At 38.2% G+C, this 21,030-nt stretch overlaps 2 protein-coding genes across 2 annotated transcripts; one reads left to right on the top strand and one right to left on the bottom strand.

The window, feature by feature from the left end:
• Positions 1-583: 583 nt before the first annotated feature.
• Positions 584-15,211, bottom strand: LOC110064507 (lysine-specific demethylase RAD23A-like). The gene is made up of 12 exons (XM_020771566.2): positions 14,964-15,211; positions 12,980-13,061; positions 11,832-11,911; positions 10,670-10,720; positions 10,076-10,137; positions 9,165-9,286; positions 8,912-8,976; positions 7,930-7,992; positions 3,755-3,815; positions 2,622-2,749; positions 2,024-2,233; positions 584-1,596 (listed from the first exon to the last, which is right to left on the bottom strand). The coding sequence occupies exons 1-12, from the start codon at positions 15,027-15,029 to the stop codon at positions 1,486-1,488; spliced, it is 1,101 nt and encodes a 366-aa protein (XP_020627225.1). The 5' UTR covers positions 15,030-15,211; the 3' UTR covers positions 584-1,485.
• A 2,186-nt stretch (positions 15,212-17,397) lies between these two features.
• LOC110064475 (dynein light chain 2A-like) lies at positions 17,398-18,800 on the top strand. Its single transcript, XM_020771527.2, has one exon. It carries the CDS (start codon positions 17,791-17,793, stop codon positions 18,307-18,309), a length of 519 nt encoding a protein of 172 aa, XP_020627186.1. The 5' UTR covers positions 17,398-17,790; the 3' UTR covers positions 18,310-18,800.
• The last annotated feature ends 2,230 nt before the right edge of the window (positions 18,801-21,030 follow it).

Raw genomic sequence — 21,030 nt, 5'->3', positions numbered from 1 at the left:
TATCTCACTGTATTTTCAGACCTGCGTTACGCGAAATAGAACTAATGGGATGAGACTGACAGCGGAGTGCCTAACACAACCTAACACAATAAACCTCAGCACGAGGCTCTGGGGAATAAGCCCCACAAACTCTGTGGTTATTCCCCAGAAGCTTCGTCCTGAGGTCTATTGTTTAAGGCTGAATTTTAATATATCGAAATTGGTCTGTTGCAAACTAAGTTTAAGACTGAAATATGGACATGCAATGAAAGCCTTACGATGACAAAGGAATCCGTGGTTTCTTGGTTTATAGCGTACATCTTTGATATTGGACACCCATGTCGCATCATGGTCAATTGACACCTGTCAAAACAAGGTGTCTGCTGACCAGTGTTACGTGACCATAACACAGGCTCAGGTTTAGAGCTCATTGATGGTTTCTTCTTAATGTAAATCAGTCTCGATGTTACGGATTTCCTCCTGAGACACCAGCTATCACACATGCTAGTACCCTTCCCATTATTTTAACGTGAACCAATCAAATTATCCAGAGATTTGTAAAGTGGCACGGTTTGTGGGTTAATAAACATTACTAAACCCCGAATCTTAAAAACTGATTTAATAATCCAAGCAATTAGGGGGCTGCTATTAGTTCTTAGCAAGCCACAGCTGGAAGTAGATATAATGTCAACTACTCAACTGCAAACAGTTTACCTACTGTACTGGAAAATCCTGAAATGGGACACGACACTTTTTTTCTTTCACTACCATAATACTTGGCAAAACTGCTGCATAGTAAAAACTCATCACTCATTTTTCGACGTACCAACAATTAGCAACTTAACTTCCATTGCAGCTGCAGTGATATAGGAAATAGGGGTATGGGCACTAGTGCCCATACCCCCATACCTTACATCACTACCCACTATTTTAGTCAAAACGCACATTAAACGCTTCAAGAGGACAAAGACAAAAGCAATGAAGGTTAACCATTCTTGAATACAACACATCCTTGCATGCAAATAAGACCAGAAGATAATATAATAAATGTCACTTTTGTTGATCATGGAAGCATTCTCCATCAACAGGTCACTAGTTCACATTTTTCATGTTTCCATACGTAGAATTTTCTTTAAGACCACAATTTATTAAATTGCTTTGAAGCTTTTAAGCCCTGAAGCTCTGATAGTTCCTTTGACTGGCTCTATAACAACACTGATAAAACGATGACATTAACTGGAAAAGGACCTCATTAAAACTAAACCATAGTCATTAGTGATGATAATTATATTATAATTTCATTACAATAATTACATGGAATGTTATTACCATAACTATGACCAATATAATTAATTACCACAATTAATAATTAGCATAATTAAAGCAGCCATAATTATAATTATGAAGGTTAGCATCAGAAAGTAGCATAATAAGGTCTAGAAGGTCCTTCTGGGACAACCAATTTAGCAGTGACGGAAAGAAATTGCCAGAAAAGAATGGAAACCATCATTGTTCGTCATCCATGCTAAATAGAAAGTTAGCAGCCAAATTCTCGTTCTTGTCACAAGCAAAATAAGCCTGAGCAGCTTGAGTCTCTGAAAATCCAAGTTCTTTCAGCTGTTGAGAAACAAGAGAGAATCGTAACGCAATAAACATAAAATTGGGAATGTAGGGTTGGTTTTATGGGCTACTGTGGGGAGCGTCATGCCTAAACCACTTGTTCTGGAGTGGCCATTGTGACTCAGTGTGTAGTGTTATTGGGCAAAGAACTTTACTCTCAAAATGTCTTCTTCATCCAGGAGTATATAAATGGGTAAGTATGGTGATTTAGTACTCAACTGGGGGAAGACCCTCTGATGGACTAGCATCCCATCCAGGGAGGGAAAAGAAATATTCCTGCTTACCTTGTGCTATGGAAACCAGAACTAAGAGCCAGCCTTATGGATCACCAGATTTGAAGGCAGACCTGGCCTCTTTCTACTTATTAAATCAGGTTTCTGGAATATATCGCCTCTCAGTGATGCTAATAAGCAGAGATACACACCCTGTCAATAGCTTCTTTTTCCTGTTCTGTGACATTGATGTAGCTAACACCTTGCTGGGCACCAGGTCCCTGCCCAGCTGGTGGTCTTGCTTGTTCACCTCCTGAGCCAGGCTGGACTTCCTGTGACCCTTCACTTGGCACAGCACCGCCAGCAGCGGAGTCGGGGCTATTTAACATACTTATAAACTCCTCTTGATGTTGACTTATAATCTAGAGTGGAATCGAATCAGAACACACAAAACATTTAAAATAAAAAGTAGCTGAAACCACAAGACTTGACATTGTTAAAAAGAAATGATGATGACTCTGTTGTTGATTGAAAGACGGTTAGGCCAACTCTTACACAACACGATTTGACATTAGGTTTTCCTATAAGAAAATGCACAGTGTATGGGCATTTTGCCATGACAAAATAGTGGCCATAATAACAAGGTGACTGCATTATGAGGTGATCACAAGGCAAAGTTCCATTGTAGATGCTTTTTGGCATCGAATACTAAATTTATTATGAATGTTCACCAATCAATACTTCAACCAAAAGCCAAGCTTACAACTTTGCCAGCCTGGATTGTTTAGTGACATTACTAAGTTACTGTACCCCAAGTAGCTCTGGATTTTCCTGGCCTAGTTGCTGCAGTAACACAGGTAAGGATTGTGGGTTTTGTTGAACCATTCGCCGCATACTGATGAACTGGGGTAGTCGACGCAAGAATTCCAGACCACTTTCTGTGAAAAAAGAAAGCTAGGGATGTAAGAAAACACGAAGAAAAAAAGAAAAAAAAAAAAAAAGCAAAGGGCAACTTCATTCATAAAAGTCCACAGGCTTAAGATGTACTCTTATGGAATATTTGTTATTTAGAAAATAACCTGCAAGAAAGTGAACACCATACTTCTATACCTTGATAAAACACTTAACTACATGTACATAGTACAAGCTGTTTACCTAATGATGGCACCCACAAAGAAAATTTATATTTTGGTAATCAACTGAAATTAAGGTTAATGTGTAACCTCAAGGGTGTCTCCAATCCAAGAGACTATAAGCCCTGTGTCAAATTAAATCTTTTCTTTGTCATTTTTTTTTTTTTTTTTTGATCTTATAGATCAGGCTACTCAAAAATTTTACTAGGTTATTCCGGAAAATGAACTTTTGAATTTTACCCGAAGTCTATAAGTTCCAACTCAACACTATTATCTTAATACTCATGAAAGTTGCAAGAATGCGAAAAAGCTGAGGAAACACTAGCCTGCGGATTGTGTTCCTATACCATTACTATACCCTAAAGCTTCCACTGTGTTTCTACATGTACACGTACCTCACAATAATTAGATTATGAGCACGAGATTTCTATCGTGTGATATTTGACGAGAACGCAACCAATACCATCTTGCATAGAAATCGAGAGCTCAAAATTTAATTGCTTTAGTATAAATCTACTAAGTCGTTCAAAACCTTTTCTAAATTCTCCTCAAAGACACCTCGAAAATTCAAATGTGTGGACATTATTTTGTTAACAAGCACACACTGCTATGCTACTCACTATCTACAACAGTGTAGATAGTAAGCAGCCTAGCCAATCAGAGTAGCATTTATGATAGAATGCTAGCAGATTTATCCTGAATCTCGATAAAATGAAAAAATGCTTTCCATTTTAATGATAGAGTAAGATGATGAAGTTACACTGTTTGTAAGCAGACTTCCTGATGCTGGGGCTTCATCTCCAACCTCACCTTGTGGTTGTTCTCCGTGTTCCTGGGGTTCTGCAGGTTGATCAGGTTGATCAGGTATACCCTGAATGAAATGATCAAATCAAACACAGTTTGAAATCAAAGAAATGGTAACAGTAAAATAATATGTACAAGGTTAAAGGGAAAGTCTGCATACCAACCAAGTTGCCCATCAGGCAGGTGTTTATCTCGCGTCTTATCTTTTTTTATCTCGCGTTTTATCTTGTTTTATCTTGTTTTATCTTGCGTTTTAGTAACATTAACCAATAAAGAGTGTATCTACTCTCCTGCCCCCAGCAGTAGATTCCTAAGTTATATGTCTGGGTGGAGAGAGGCACTGTGAGAGCAAAGTGTCTCACCTAAGAACACAACACAGTGTCCCTGGAAAGGGCTCAAACCTGGACCACTCAATCAGGAGGTAAATACACTAACCATATTAGGCCACCACACCTACATATATAGAAATATTAATATGTGCATACAATAAAATAACTTAATGCATGAAACATCAACGAGTGTTGTTCACTCTTAGAATGAACAAGTCCTACATGTACTACATGTACACTGTACATGTCGAAATGGACGTTGATTTTGCGTCAGTACATTGTCCCTTTAGAGAATGCTGGTTACATTTCTGTTTTACAGTTTTTGTATATTTGGACATATTATTAATGTAATCAATACATGTAGTACACTTCTTTGTAATTAAGAAATGGTAAGCGTGCAGCGTGCAACTATTGAGTTATGGATGCACGCAGGAGGTTGCTAAGCATGAAAGAAGCGTAAGAGTTGCACGAGGCAAGTTGCATGACTTACATGAAGTCAAAAGCACGATAAACTGCGCAAAAATGTTCATTCAAAAATCTGAAAAAGCGACACATCAAAACTTGGATCAAGGCAAGATAATAGTTTCTCAGGCAAAAAAACAATTTCAAACTGCTCAGTTAACCAAAATATCAAGCTGACAACAAATGAAAAATTGCGGTCGGTAAAAGCCTTTCTTAACAGTTGGTTAAGCTTAAATTTGGATCAGTTTTCCAAAGAATTGCAAACAAACTGCACATGGTTGAAGTGTTTGGCGACTGAGCTCTCTGTCCTTCATGGCCTCTTTGGCAAAAGGAAAGAACAATGTGGAACTGGAGATTTCTTAAAGGCAAGAGAAGAAAGCGAACAAACACCACTGGCTTTGAACTGTTTGAGATGCTCTTATTCAATTGCAGGTTTGTGGGTTATGTTTTCTTCCACTTCGTTTTAAATTTGATGAGTTGTGCATCTAAGGCTGAACTTGAACACACAAATGGCTTTTAAAAATGATCTCTGTCACTTTAGTTACTTGGTAAAATAAGCTTAACGTAATTCCTCTGAAATAAAAGTGACAATAGATTTTTGTTCAAACTTTGTCCACTGAATATTTGTCACATGATAACTTCAATTTTGAAATAAAAAAGGGGGGTGCCCATGCCCATTAGGGAGCAGTGAGGCTTGAAAATGCCCCATTTTGGCATTATTTAATGCTTATTATAAAAACGCATTCCCAGTAATTGTAACATCTTTGTGAGCCCACACTCATAAGAACACGCATTGAACTACAGTCAGTACATTCTGTCGGACACAAATAAACATTTTAAGTTTGATTCAGACAGAAAGCTAAATCCTTGATTAAAAATTTGAACCAAATTTCTTGACGTGGTTACCGACTGCAAAGTAGAAAAGACCACAGTGTATCTGCTATTTTTCTTATTTATTCAATTTTCAGCAATAGAAATTAGATCAGTCTTTTCTCACGCAAAGCTTATGATTAGTTGATCACTATGACTGGAAAAAAAATTGGGGTGCCCGTGCTTGTTGGTGAGCTAGAGCCATTTTTCAACTGACAGAGCTCAATATCAAGGCAAATCCGTCATGTTTTCAATGTGCGCGTGCACAAACGCGCGCTAATGATGCCATAAATTATGCGCAGTAAGGATGCGCAATGCAAATGTGAGGAATGACCTTAAATGAATGGAAGACAGAGGTCTAAAGAAAAATGTCAGAAATGTAAGCTTATATTTGTGCACAATGCGGTCTTTCCTTCGAGCGGCTGTTTCTTCAAGAGTTCAATTCACAATCGAGCGATGAGCATTTGAGCAAAACTAATACCCGGGAACTGAAATAATTCATCAGAGGCTACCAATATTTAATAAATCTCCCTTTACTAAAGCTCAGAAAAACTATAACCTTTAATGTTTTTGGAACAGAAGGATTTCGTATGTAAGACTTCACCAACAGAGATTTGTTGAAGCTTTCAGGTTTTGTTCGCCGAAAGCATTTAAATGGCTCTGGATGCCAGAAAAGTTTTATAGTGAAAAGTTTTATAGTGAAAGCTTGTGCTGAATTTCATTGTTGTCAAATCGCTAGAAAATTCTCTTTAAAATTCCTGCTATACACTGTAACCTCGAAAGGTTGATACAGACCAGTTTGTTGTTTTGGTTGTCTCCGAGTGCCAAGTGCCTTTGTTCAACCAGCTGATTCAACTCTTGCTCGCTTAACCTCACAAATTTCTTAGTGGAGGCCCAGCAAGAAACTTAAGCTTGAAGTCTGGTAGCTAACAGGAATGATATTCCTCAACTCCGGAAGAATTATTAGATTTTTCCATATTTTAGGAGAAGAAAAATAGGAATTATAGCTTACAAAGTGTCAACATCGATGAAAAAAATTGCCGAGAAAAAGTGCAAATAAACAAACTGATGTCAGCGTGCAACCCATGGGCAAATGGATCTAGCGTATTGGCCAATCAGAAAGTGCGCTTCGCTGAGGCTATGTTATACTGTAGTTTAGATAGTCTTTTAAATAGGATTGTTAATTTAAAGACACAACCACATCAGCATTGCTGTAATACTGTTACTGTGTATTTAAGATGATTTCTACAGAACATTCAAGCAATAATGGCAAAAATAAAGTTACCAAAAAAATCTCATGGGAAGAATGCTTGAAAATTTAATCGAAGGGTCACTTAGAGAAATTAATTAAAGTGAGTATTCAAATAGTTACCGTGCTGTGAGTAGAGTTTTAGTAAATAATTTTTGCACTTATTGCTCGAACTCTGAGTGGAATCCATCTTAAATATTTTACCTTACCTTACAACATATTTAATGACTGGGGTCAGTTGTTCAAAGAGGGAAAGTAATGCTATCCCAGTGTTTCAGCCAGAAAATTTTACTTGAGGGCCAAACTGGCCCCTGAAGATCTTTTTTTAGGGGCCAATTTTTTAGGAAAGGGGCCAATAAACTGAAAGCTACAGAAGGAAACAATGCATCAGGGTACCAAGGAAAATAAAGATGTTTGTTAGGATCTATGATAAAATTTAATAGTAAGTGCTTTTTGAAGGTTTTCTACTCAATAAAGTTTCTTTTGAATCAGATACTAGTATGAAGGATCCGTGCATTACAAGAGAACAATCCTTAGGCCTACATGACGTAGTCAATGATCAAGGGTTTGCAATGCATTATAGGGCAATTTCAAACTCGGTCAGCCATTTGGAAGTTTTCTGATATGAGAGAATCAATACAACAAAGCAAAAGGACGGATTGACTTCTTTTCTTATGTTGAATGTTTTAGAAACAAAGATCTTTCAATATGATTTTCTAGAAGGACATAATGTGTGACAAAATAACCGTTATTGATCGTCAACACAGAAAAATGTAGTTGCCATTATGCCGTACTATGGTGACTAAACCAGAATTTTTGGTCACCAAGGATGAAATGCTTGTTACATTGACGACCGTATCGATTACAATTTCCAGCCCTGGGATGGCTTTTAAAGTATTATGCCTGTGTTAACCCTGCAGTCTTGTAAAAGGAAAGGGCCAAATTGGCCCTTTTTTTGTTTTTCTGGGGGCCATCTCTGACTGTAACGCGGGATTCCCGCAATGGTGCGCTCTGGCGGAAACACTGCTATCCATTGTATAATTTGGTATCCAATAAACAGACCTTGCTATACATGTAACTTAGATAACAATATTAACACCGTGGATACAGCTATTCATCCTTTCAACAACTTGACCATGGAGGACAACATTTCAAAGTGGCAGCCATTCAAATATGCTAATTAATCAATCTACAGTAGCTCTATTTAAGATGAAAAAGTATTTCAATGCAGTTCCATTCTAAAAAGGCCCTAAAATATAATGGACACTCACAGTCATCAAGTATTCCACAGCTCGGTCGGGATTGTTGAAACTTGCTCGTAGGGCCCGTCCAACCTGTTAGTAAGCAGCCACAATGAATGCGTGGTTACCACAGGCGCTGGTTTTAAAAAATTATTGACTTTCCCACACCACATAAAAGCAGAATGACTTTTTGGTTTCCTGTTAACAATTCAGTTAACAACAATGATCATTACATGGCTAGCACTAAGAGAGTGGGTAACACAAACCAAATTGCACACTGTGACTGGCCACCTAAGTGGACAGGATAGAGTTACAGTAATCTTTTGTTAGATACTTTTTGGCCCTTTATAGAGATACCAAAACCACAAAACCCTGTTGGCTGTATAGACACTTTAAAATTTGATCATAGTAGCACTTTGATATGATCATTGAGTTTTGGTCCATAAACATGCAAAAACAGAACCAGTCCAATATTTAGCTCTTATTAACCAAGCAGGAGGTTTGTATGGGAGAATCTTGACCGAGGTCGGGAGTACAGACCGAACACAGTGAGGTCTGTACACACGACCGAGGTCAAGATTCTCACATACAGACTGACTAAGCTTGGTTAATAAGATTTTTATTATATGGCAAAGAAGAAAAAATTAATTCGTTTAATGTAAATGGTTTGTACTAGCTGACATTTTGCTTGCGAACAGCAATGAGCTGAAGGTAATTCTACCAAAGTTTGCTTGTCCTCTTTACTTTTTTCCTCATCAGGCTTGGGACTTCCATAATATGAATATTTTCTGGCACTAATATTTTGGAAGAATATAGTCAATATTTTTGTATTTAGTTTGCAACTTTTTCACAGCAAAATGTAATCAGTCGAGATGCAAGTCTAGATGGGAAAATCTAAACTGCGGTCAATATTGATTTCAACCAATCAAATTCGTGAATTTGGTAGTTCCCAGTCCTTGTGAGACACAGCCATATAATAACTAGCCATATGTACTGGACTTGTATGATTTACCTGCTCTCTCTCAAATCCCATTAAGCAAATCTGATCTACCATGCTTTCATATTCTGATCCAGTAACTGCCAAGAAACAAAACACTTAACTTGGCCTACACAATGTACACTACATTGTATACACCTGGTAAGTAATAATGATTAGACAGAGAGAACTCAGAGAGTAACTGGGAAAGTGACTGGAAAAACTCTGAACTTGACAGCCATCTGAATTTAATGGTGGTCCGTATACACTCCAGCAGTTGTTAGCTTACCAAGAGTCGACTCTGCAGTAGACAGAACTTGTTCTGCAGTTGACGATGGGGCAGAGGTAGAAACTGTTGAAGTTGTCGCTGATTCAGTTTCTTCTGTGACAGCTGGCTTTGCAGCATCGGTACTAGAAGTATTAAGAGGAGAAGAATGAACGAGGAGAGAAAGACCACAAGGAGTAGTTTTAAATCTGACTGCTGTGATTTCTTCAGTATTTACAAATAACATATAATTAAAAACACACTGCATTCATGGAAAGTAGGCACTTTTCTTTTAAATTGTATTACCAACCAGACTGGAAAATCCACTACCCTGAGGTATCAAAAAGGACTTTCCTTACACTCTGCTAGAAGGTGGTCAGTCAAATCAAAAAGAAGAGGAGGAAAAACAAACTTAAGCTTTCAAAATCCAAATTGAAATCTTTCCAAGCCAAAAATTTAAAGAAGGCCATTTCTGAGTTGACTTTTGCCTCTGTGTCAAAACAAGTCTTTGTGCAAAATAATGTTTTTGAAAATGTGTTCTGCCGCACCTACAGGTTCATTTTCGTGTAAATCAAACTCATAATATGAAAGGTTTTGCACAAGGACTCGATTTAAAACAGAGACACAAGGTAACTCGGAAATGTCCTATTATAGGCCAAATACTGCCCAAGCGAGCTTAAAGCCAGGTGTCCGTCTAACCGTCATGTGGACAGCCATCTTTCAGGAGAAAATAAATAAGTATATAGCAGATTTTCGGCTTCGTATCAATGGGTGGACAGCCACTTTTCTAATCCTGGCTAAAAGCCTGTGACCAAGTACATGTAATGACCAGTGGTGCCAAATGGAGACAACGGATGCTAAATGTACATGTATAATTTAAAATGTAATTACTTATATTTGCAGCATAATTTATAATTACTGGATTACTCCCTCACCTTTCGGGTTTAGAGGCATCAGCAGATCTGGCAGTGCTTTCTGTGGCTGTAGCAGCTGTTGGCTACATGGAACAAAAATTACAAAAGAGTTTGCACTCTGTATATAGCTTGTTAGGCCACACAGTGATGCAAACATTTTGCATCAAAATTTCATGCCTGATTTGGATTTTTCTGATTGGTTAAGGCTCCACATGTCAATGTGAAACAGACTTTCAGGGCTGCAAATAATTTTTCCTCTTGAAAGGACATAATTATGTCCTACTAAGACACCATCTTGGTCGAACAAAACAAATTGTGCTCAGACATCACCAAAAAAGTAAGATTTACTCGATGAAGATTTTTAGTCATCCCGTACAATGATTTACAATAAAAAATAGTCTGGGCATCATGTCCCACCACAGTTGGGTATTTCATCGGACACACGTAAAGTTTGGTCGGCCAATGTCTGATGATTGACCGTTATTTGCAGCCCTGCTGACTTTCAGTTCCCCAATTTCTTGAACATTGTAGCAATACAACATTGACAACTACTGTTACTGTAAAATGCTAGGGTTTGTTAAGGTATCACTGTGAGAGCAATTACGTATCTTGTACCTGAGGTGTTGTTACAGGTTGACTAGGTGCAGCCACTGTTTGAGGTTTGGGCTGAAAGAAAAAAGCTTCACTTTAAAAACTCCCCAGGCTACATTTAGCTAATGTCGAAAACTGTTGTGTATTTACATGCAATGGGGGTGTTGTTTACAAGAGGAAACCAGGGTTTTCTCTAACATTTTCAGAGGGAGGGCAACTGGTCTTCACAGGCGGGCAAAACTATTTGAACAGAACTTCTTTATAAGAAGAACTTTCCACTAGATGGTAACTCCAGGTGGGCAAATTTGTCCTCACAGCCAGTCAATTTACCTGATGCACAGCCCTTAATGAGACCCCTGGACAACATGTCACTTATATGTAACTACTACCAAGAGAAACCATGAGCTGCCTGGACCTCAGAAGACAGTTCAAATAATAGGGATACATGTATGTGAGGAACTTTGCACAAACTTTTGGTCTTGTGGGGTGGGTAAGGTACAATTTTGTTCTACATTGTACACTGCATAAGTTAGATGGAAAATACAGAGGCATGTGAATGTTTTGGACCCTCCAAGAGAAAACAAAATTGGTTTGAAAAATCAGCTACAGTAAAAACCCACATGTAAGAACCTAGTGGTTTAAGAACCTGCTAGCAGAAACTTGCCACTTTAAAATGAAATAATATAAGAACCTGTTTAGCCAAGCAAGATCAAGCAGGTTCTTACATGTGGGTTACAGTTAAATTATGAACTCTTGTTGTAGAGGCACCACTACATAATAATCATTTTGTAATCAGTGGTGTTTGGCTTATCATAATACAATTGTAAATAAATATTGTACAGTGTATATTTCAGGACCATAACCAAGTTTATTTGTATTTTCAATAACCATCAACTATACATGTATCTCCTTCTTAGAAATTAAGAACCTAATAAGAACCTACTTAGCCTAAATTGCCAGTAACTACCCCAAAAATTAAGATCCTATTTTGCCAGACTTCAAAAATGTAGGTTCTTACATGCAGGTTTATTCTGTAGTCCGAGAAATCAGGGGTAAAATAACAGAGTATGGTCAAGGGGAAGGGACAAGACTTTTGGTTCAAATAATGCTAGGTTTGCATAATAATTAGAGGCTTTGAGAAATTGGGCTTCCCCTTCAGAAACATAAATTAATTAAAGATAATTACCTTTGTCACCATGACGACAACAAATCCCTTTTCATCTATTTTATACTCTGACAATGGCTGGTCATCATTTAATATTTTGCCTAAAAACAAACAACTTTTAGTTTGAAATTATACTACCCCATGTCAGTCCAAATGCAAGAATGAGATAAACACATAGTAACATGTACATGTAAGGAAGTCAATATTTTATTTGGCAGCCACACTAGTCTTGCATTCAAAGCTCAGACTGGTTTCATGTACATCAAACATTCCAATTCAACACTTGTTAGATGGACTGGCTAACAAAATAAAACAATTTCACCCTGTATTTTGTGGACGAGGAATGTTTTTTTTTGATTTGTTTAGGTGAAAGTTCACTAAATGTGACATTGGAAAAGTGTTTAGCCTGGGGTCAAAGACATTTTGTGACAAAATTACATTATACATGACAACATTCCTTAACAATGCTAGTACAAGTACAGGTATGCAGGGTTGTCACTACGCGCTGGCTGCCAGCAAAATTCACTGGCTTAGAAAGAGAAAAACGCAGGCTGGATTTTGGCGTTCACTTGGTTAAGGACAACAAACCATTTTTAGATTAAACATGTACGATCATTTGAGATCTGAACCAAACTGAACTGTCTAAAAGAAAAGTTTGGAATAAATTCTTGACTACATTGAGTATTAGTGCTACTATAATGAGTTTAAAGTAGTTGAAATAAAATATTGTTTTGAGCACTAGCTTAGCTTGTTCTCTTTCCGTGTACTGCGTTCGCCATCTTGTAAATGTGCAGTTTGGTAGCCCTGCATTCAAGGCATTGTGAACAATTGGGGACAAAAATTTTGTTCCAGGTCTCTTGTGAAAAATGGCGAACCTACCATTTGGTTGATCAAACTGGCTCAATGAAAATCAAGGCTGGCAGACTATTTTTTAGTTACAACCCTGGGTGTGTGTACATGTACATAATGGCCAACAAGTATAACTCTCCGGAGATGTACACATACAGTAATACGAGAACAGAACTACTATTCACATTAAAACATGCTACTACAATGGGACACTTTGCACCTGTGCTAAACAACCAAGAAATGCTGACCACCGGAAGAATGGGAGCTTCTCTTTGTTGTCAACTCAGTTAAATGCATAATTGAATAATTTATGTACCTACCAGCATATATAAGTCTGACGTTTGACTTAGGATAAGCATCTTTTCCTTTCTCTGTTTCTAATTTATTTTTCAGATCTGCTACCTGAAATAGGACCCGAGATGTATATTGAATGTATTTAATATAAGTAAAATTCTTACTTTACAACTTCGGAAATAGAAAACACATTTTCTAAGTTTCTTTCAAGATATACGAGCAGGAAAGATTTGTGTAACAAAGGTCGGCTTGGGAACAAAAGCTGGAGAGCACAATGTGGAAATTCCTTGGCCAAGCAATACAACGTACCTTTTCGTTGCACTTGATTTTTACTATTTGGCTAGCTAAAAAGTGCAGTTACCCATTTTAATGCTGTTTGCAAATTGCAGCAATGCTTTGCACTAAGTAGAACCGAGTCTTGGTCAACTTGAAAATGGACTAACTGATATCCAGCTCAACATCCTTGGTTTTAGGACAGTGTCTTCAGATAGATATTAGTAATCCAAAAGGATCGTTTAAAAGTTGTCAATAGTAATAATTCAGTGCCAAAATAAACTCAATTATAATAATATACATGTGGCACACGTTTTGGGCCTAGCCATCCCTCAGTGCTAAGTTAAGTTTTGAATGCAACAGGTCACTGAAGAAATAAACAGTTACACATGCCACTCTAACAGATAGTGCGCTTTTACCTATCTGATAGAGTTGTGCATACGTGTATAACTGTTTTAATTATTTCTTCAATCACGTTTCCCATTCAAACTAAACTTAGCACACAGGAAGGTCTAGAGTTCTCCCAAACTTACAAGAGTGTTTCTATTAAATGATTAGATTATGAGCTCAAGATTTCTATTACGTGATAGTTAACAAGCCTGAGTCAACTATCATGCATAGAAATTGAGAGCGAGTAATCTAACAACTGTTTTAGTATAAATCTACTAGTCATTCAAAACTTTATCTAAATCCTCTTCACAGACACTTTGAAAACACCAAGAAGCAGCCGTCATTTTGTTAACGAAGACACAATGTTACACTACTCACTATCTATCACAGAAGAGATATAGTGAGTAGCGTAGCTAATCAGGGAATGGCATTCGTGACAGAACACTAGAAGATGTAATCTAAAACTCAACGAAAACACACAGAACATGTTATCTATTTCTTTCAGAAAATACAGAGAAAAAAAGAAAACAACTTGTTTACTTTGATCATCAAAGTGTAAATTCTCTTTGCTTGTGCCATCAATACATCAACAGCTCCTGCTAGTTGCATGTTTCTATCGAGTTACAGTCAGAAACACAGTTTTTAACTAATCGGTGCACATGCTGTCTTTGGGATATTTTCTTAAGTGACATAAAAAGAAATGTGTTAGCTTTCATGAGGATTTTACATGTAACAGTCTATTTCCTGGCCTGCTACAACTGAAATCAAAGCCTGGACATCATTTAATATTTTTGCGCGATTTTTAACGCTACAGAAAAGCATATACAACAAGTTTAATTCAGTAACATGGATATCTTGATATTAACTCAGAAAGAACACTGCGAAAGTGAAATATTGTCAAGGGAAATAACCACATAACATGGGTGAAAATAGAAGTGAACAATGAAACTTGCAGAAATAACCTCATTTCGACTAATATTTGGTCATTCAGTCATTCAGTTAACAGAAGGAAATCCGAATTCTTTCAATGGGACAAAAACACGCAGGTTTCCGAAAGGCCCCTACAAATATAATTGCTGGAAACACTTAAAATCTATCAGATCTTTTCGAGAAAGTAAGCCAACTTGTCGCAAATGTACCATTGAACCGGATGTAGCGAAAGATGAAATTTGGAGAACTCGTCCTAACAACGCAATCAAGAAAAGAATCCGATGAAGCAAAGATACTGAAAGCCAGTGCATAGATCAATTGTACCATACAGCCCAGCTTGCGAAACAAATAACGTTTTCCTAGATGGTAAAATGGTGTAAAGATCGAAAGATGACTAAATGAGATTGTCAAACCCACCGTGGCAGATTCCTCAATTTCTATCTTGAAAGACTGTTGCTGAAGAGTTTTAAACGTTACAATCATGTTGTGGTTTTACTCTGCACGCCCGTGTAGGTCCAGGATAGTGAAAGACCACTGTGAACAGTAAGAAAATCCGATTCCACTTTGAAACGACTGCACTACTACAAGCGTGCAATCCTTGAAAGAACCAGCCACCTGACGTCATGCAAGTACAGTTCCCGCATGCGCCAACAACGCGCGAGGACTTCTGGGGTCAATCCAATCTCGTTCCCAGAGTCTTCGTTCCCATTGACCAGCGGTCGGAAAACGAGAGCTCTGGGAGCAACACAGCGGTCAAACGTCTGCGCATGTGCGAGCAATGGAGCGACCAAAAGGCGGTCAAAATATTTTCATGACATTGTTCTTTTCGTGGGTCATCGGCATCCTATAAATGACATTTTCCTCGTTATTTATATATTTGCTTATGTTTTAGCCTGTACAACGAGAGCTAACAGAAATAAGAGTTAAAAATTGTGCTACCTTCTGCTTGTTGCAGTTCTTTTTTTTCCCGCGGTATGGATTTTCCGTGCTCCTTGAATTTTTTGTCCGCCTACACTTTGCATTTAGTGCACCAGTTTTTTTCCAGGTTTGTAGCTTAGAAAAGATTTTCCCACTTGGTCAAAGACCTGGTACAGGCGGTTTGGGATCGGTATTTTGGCCAGCTATGCCCCCATGACGATGGACATGAACATCGTTTGTCGTTTCGATTCATCTCGTTCCTGTGCTTCAGACAAATCCTGGATCCAGATGGAATCCCCACAGTCCTTGCCAAAATTTTTCCAGCTCGTCTGAGCGAGGCCGAATCACTGCAATTGTCTTTTTCTTCTTCCATTTTTCCTTCTTTTACACACCGTTTGTCGTCCGTTTCCGGCGTCATGCATCGTATGATTAATAAAAAGAAATAAAAATATACTACGCCGTCGGTTCGTAGCATGACACGGGTTTTCAAGACATAAACTTTTTTCGTAAAGCTCAAAACAAAATGGTAAATCAGCAGAATACCGGTAACTCAATAAACTTTGTGTCTGAAAAGTTTTAAGTTTTCCTTTTAGCTACCTTCTTTTCCTTTTACAGATTTCTATGAACTTTTCATTTTTTTTTTGTAAATTTTGCGTGACACCGGTTGTTTCCCATGTTTTCCTTTAGATTTTTGCGCGGGAAATTGGAGCGCGGCTGCCAAAAAATGTACCCATTTGCGCATGCCCGGCGTTTGACCGCTGTGTTTCTGGGAGCAACCATTTCAGGCATGCGCCATAGATGCAGACCGCGCAGTGAAACCGGATGGGCAGAATCACCAGAATTCGGTTATTTCAAAATGGTTGCTCCCAGAGCTCTCGTTTTCCGACCGCTAATGCTTACCGTAAGTGATATTTTGCTAGGTTTGGAGACCGTCAATATCATGGACTCACTAGCTGCTAGCGATCTGTCCTTTCTTATCTAGCGGCCATTTTGAATTTGAAATTCGCGGTTAGTCGGTACGAAGTCGGAAAACGAGATATCTTCGAAAACTGGCTTCGGTAACCGGTGCCCTGAAGAACTTCTGAATCGTCTCCGGACCGCCCCACTGGCCTCTCATGACCCAATTTTTATTTTCTGCTGTTTTGGCTCCTACAGAAATTAGTGAGAACACATGATCCCGAGTTGCCAAGCAACATAAGTAACGCTATACTTGCGTGACACTCGCGAGGCACTTGTGCCTTGTTTTTAGTTTTATAATCCGTTCGGATTTCTTCGGAATGGTTCAACGGAAATTTGCCCTCAGGGGTGCACTTTTTTCCAAGTTGAACCCGAGCGAGCGCTGTCACTTTTAGACGCCATCGGAAATTAAAATGAGAGATCGATTAAATGAGCAATGCTTTCAGAAAATAAATACTTTATTACTGGGGTTTGAATCAAACCGGCGCAAACGAGTTTTGTTCATTTGGGGTATACTGATACCTAAAAATGAGAAAGGCCATGAAGGAAATTTCGTTACTGTTAGCGTATCGTGACAAAACTCAGGGTTAGGATTCATATTCTGAATTTAAAACTGATTTAGTTTGCATGAAAGCACTGCAACTTTGAGTTAATCTTCTCAAAAGCTCACTAAGCTTCGTTTTTATCACCGTGTTACACTGAAAAAGGTGTCTGCCAACCAGGTATTGTCTGAAATTTCGCTAGCCTCCTTAACATGAGATCACCAATAAAGATGCAAATTTTCTAAAGTAAATATTATTTTAATTGCATCTCCCGCAGTAGGAAATGCTGCTTCTCTTGATGGCAAAAGGAAACCGTAGAGAACGGGTGACTAATGCTATATTTATCTAAAGTATATCCGCACTTAAATAAAGCTTGTAAAAGAATTAAAGAATAAAATTTCACGCGTGGTTATAAATTGTGATTACTGTTGTTAATCTGTGAAATATTGGTAACAGATCAGCAAAACACAGCATGTATCTTGGGCTTTTCCAGCAATACAATAAAAGCCAGTTTCTATGGAGACACTCTTGTAAAAACATCTGCCATTACTTTGATTCGCTCAAAAGAATATTTTTCCGTTCCCCTGTTGTGGTTTGGTGTAAAAACAATAATGAACTCTCCATTTCGCCATTTTAAGAACCTTTGGACTCTTTAGGTTCAATAGCCAGCGCCCGAACCTCGCAGGAAGGAATTAATTCAATGCCCCGTAAGAAACATAAATATTTTAGGATACAAAGCATATATTATTGCCGTCTGTGCAGTGTTCAATCCAAACTGAAATCTCTCTTTCGCATACAGCAATATTCGTCGTAGGAACTGGTTGAAAATGTACGGAAACATGAAGGGAAAATTTCGAGATTCCTACAGTGGGATTTTTGAGAAAAGCTTGCGAAGCGACCCTACAAAAAACGCAGGAACGCAACAGAAAGCACAGTGGATGCAAGAACAAGGAAAACGCGAGAAAAACGGGGATCTTTTTGGACAGCAAAGTGTGATGGACTCAACCGGAGAGCAACAGAAACATCATGTATTTTACGCGCACAAGATCAAGAAAATAATGGACGAAATACTTGAAGAGAAACTCTCAACTCAGTCCTACGATCCAACCATTTGTCGTGTGTTGTGTATCAGTTTGTCAGAGGACATTAAAAGCCGCGTCAAAAATTTAGGAATGGAAAGATTTCGTTTGATCTGCAGTGTGAGCATTGGATCAATTAGTGGACAAGGTATCTTGATGGCCAGCCGCTTTCTTTGGAATGAATGCAAAGATAATTTCTCCACGTCTTCGTATCAAAACTCTTCGTTGTTCGCAGTTGCTATCGTTTTCGGGGTTTTGAAAGAGTGAATTACAGATTAACTGATTTTAACAAATTCTAGGGGAAAACTGAAAATATATTAGTAATACAACTGAGTATGCCACACTCAGTAACTCTGTTTATAGATCAATGTCTTTTTAGGTATAACAATACAAATGAAGATGTAGCTCGATCTAACCTTAGTAGAACAGCCATACTGTGTATTATGGATCTTATCCACCGGCGTGAATGTTAACCCGCCGTGCCGCGGTCAATATAAAGAATAACATTTGAGCCGAAGATTAAATGTCAGATCGTGTATATGGTAAATCAAGTCTCCGCCGGAGGCAGCCGTTAATTTTAATGAATAAAAAGACTTTTTTCTTGTTTTCTTGAAAATAAAAAGTCAACCATATTATTTTTCCGAAAGGAAGATTATTTTCCAGTCTGTATTTAATATTTGCTGTTTTGACATTTTGGTAATTTTCTTACCCTCCTCTGTCATAAATTGAAATATATTAAATAATATGTATGATATGGACTGACAAGCTTGATCTTTTCACACTTTCATTTAAGTATGTGATTGGCAATTAAAATAATATAAACATTACAGCTGATTTCATAAGGTAGAGTGCTCTGTATTGAATTAAACATGATTTTAAAGTTATTTTTCACGCGTTCAGATAGGTTTAGTTTTTCGACGTTTCGTATGCTACAATAAACACCTTCAGAAGTGTCCGTTGAGATAATTTAGCTTTTATAAACGATGTATGTTGTTATGGTACGAAACGTTAATTTTTTTTAATCACAGTTTTCACGAAATGCTTTGATTTGTTCTGTTTGTCACCGCAGTGTGCCTTTTCATTTATTTCTAGAAAAAATGGCCGAAGAATAAGACTGAAGGAATGACTAATTGTTTTATCGATTTGCCTCTCTGACAGCTCAGTAACTGATCTGCCATTTTTCACAAGATAGCGCGGTTACAATGACGTATGAACAGAACATTATTTGCAGCAAAACACATTTAAAGGGGGTCCTTCTTAGCTACCAATTCGTCATGGATTTGGTGCTATGGAAGGTTCTTCATATTTTCAAAACCAGACCTCCCAATGATAAGCTTTTTGCACAGGTTTGTTCCATTGAAGAGTCCAGAAAAAGTCGCAAATCACGGCCATATTTGACTAGTCATGTGACCAGAATAGAAAAAACCCTAAAACTTTAAAGCCATGTAAATCCAAAAATTTAAATTAGTGTCAATAGATTAAGAACGTCCAGGCGCTTAATGCTACGCATGGGTTTTATGTGCATTATTATAAAAGGTATGAGGTAATAAACGCCCGTATTAACAGACTTTCTACTGTAGCTTTCCTCTTTTACGTGCAAACAGTAATTCCATACGTACGGTTTTAAAGAAGGCTAAGTTATTTCTGATTCACAAGAAAAATCGCAACTCTTCCTCTTTTCTTCCAAGTTTTAGGGCTTAAAAATTCTAGCACGCGGTTTGGGACTGGCCTTAGCTACGCACGCGAAATCATATGTTTTTCAAAGCAAACGTTCCTTCGTATAAATTTAACATTTAGCACTGCAAAACGCTCCAAAATAGCTTTTCTGTAAATGTCACCTTCAGCAATCCCTTAGCAACTGCTCTAACGCTGTAGTTAAGAACGCCTCCCCTTAAACGGTATAACACATGGGCAGACCGTTATTTATAGGAAGTAGTTTAAGGCTTATTTTATTGAAAATCTGATCAGATTTGGCAAAATCCTCCTCATCTCGATGCTTCTCTCGACGTTACGCATGCTGTCCAACACGTTTACAATTAGGGCCTTTTTAATACTATGCAGCGATTTATATTATCAGGTATAATATGAATTTATTATATATTATATTTTAGCAGTAGCTACTAGCGTTCTATCACTAATGCCGTTCTGTGGTTGGCTACGCTACTCACTTTCTATTCTGTGATAGATAGTAAGTAGCGCAGCAATGTGCGCTTGTTAACAAAAGGACGACCGCTTCTTGGCATTTTCGAAGTGTCTGTGAAGAGGATTTAGCTAAAGTTTTGAACGACTAGTAGATATATACTAAAACAATAAGATTATTCGCTCTCGATTTCTATTCGTGATAGTTGACGAGGGCGCATGGAAATCTCGAGTTCATAATCTAATTGCTTAATATATTATATGCAAATAGAGCTTGTTGCTGTTGTTGTTCTCCTCGTTGCTATTGCTTCATTTTAATTTCCAGCACGGCGGTTTGTTGTCTCCAAGCCTCTTCCAGAATAACCTGCGATTATACCCTCCCTCCCTGATGGCAGGTTACTTCCAGGGGTCCAGTTATTTGGGGCGCAGCGAGAGAAAACGTACGGCACCGCGAAAAAAAGACGGGGCGTAGAAAGCGAGAGAGAGGCCAACCTTGTTCCTAGGGTTGCTATCTTTTAAATTGGAAAAGCCCTGGGAGCGAGGCTGGAGAGAGGTTTCGTGCGAGGAGCGAACTTCCCGCGCCGCTAATCTCCCCTATTTTTCTTGCGCCAGTTTTTTGCGCTGCACCCCAACTAACTGAACGCCCGGAAGAAGCCAGTTGTTTCCAATATGCATACGGTTTATAGCAAGGCGTTCAGATTTCCCAGGCCAATTTTCCCGCTCTATTCCTTTACAAACTTTGCGATAGTGGATCGCCGTGCGTACCTTCCACATTTTAATATCTTACATACAGGATTACCGTGTAGCACTAAATTTTTGCGGGGGTTTATTTTAATTTGCGAATCGACG

The sequence above is a fragment of the Orbicella faveolata genome, unplaced genomic scaffold (genome assembly GCF_042242905.1).
Source record: "Orbicella faveolata isolate gen_17 unplaced genomic scaffold, um_ofav_v1 contig_14, whole genome shotgun sequence".
NCBI classification, from domain to species: domain Eukaryota; kingdom Metazoa; phylum Cnidaria; class Anthozoa; order Scleractinia; family Merulinidae; genus Orbicella; species Orbicella faveolata.
The sequence above is the reverse complement of the archived record's forward strand: the minus strand, read 5'-3'. Positions and strand labels throughout refer to the sequence as shown.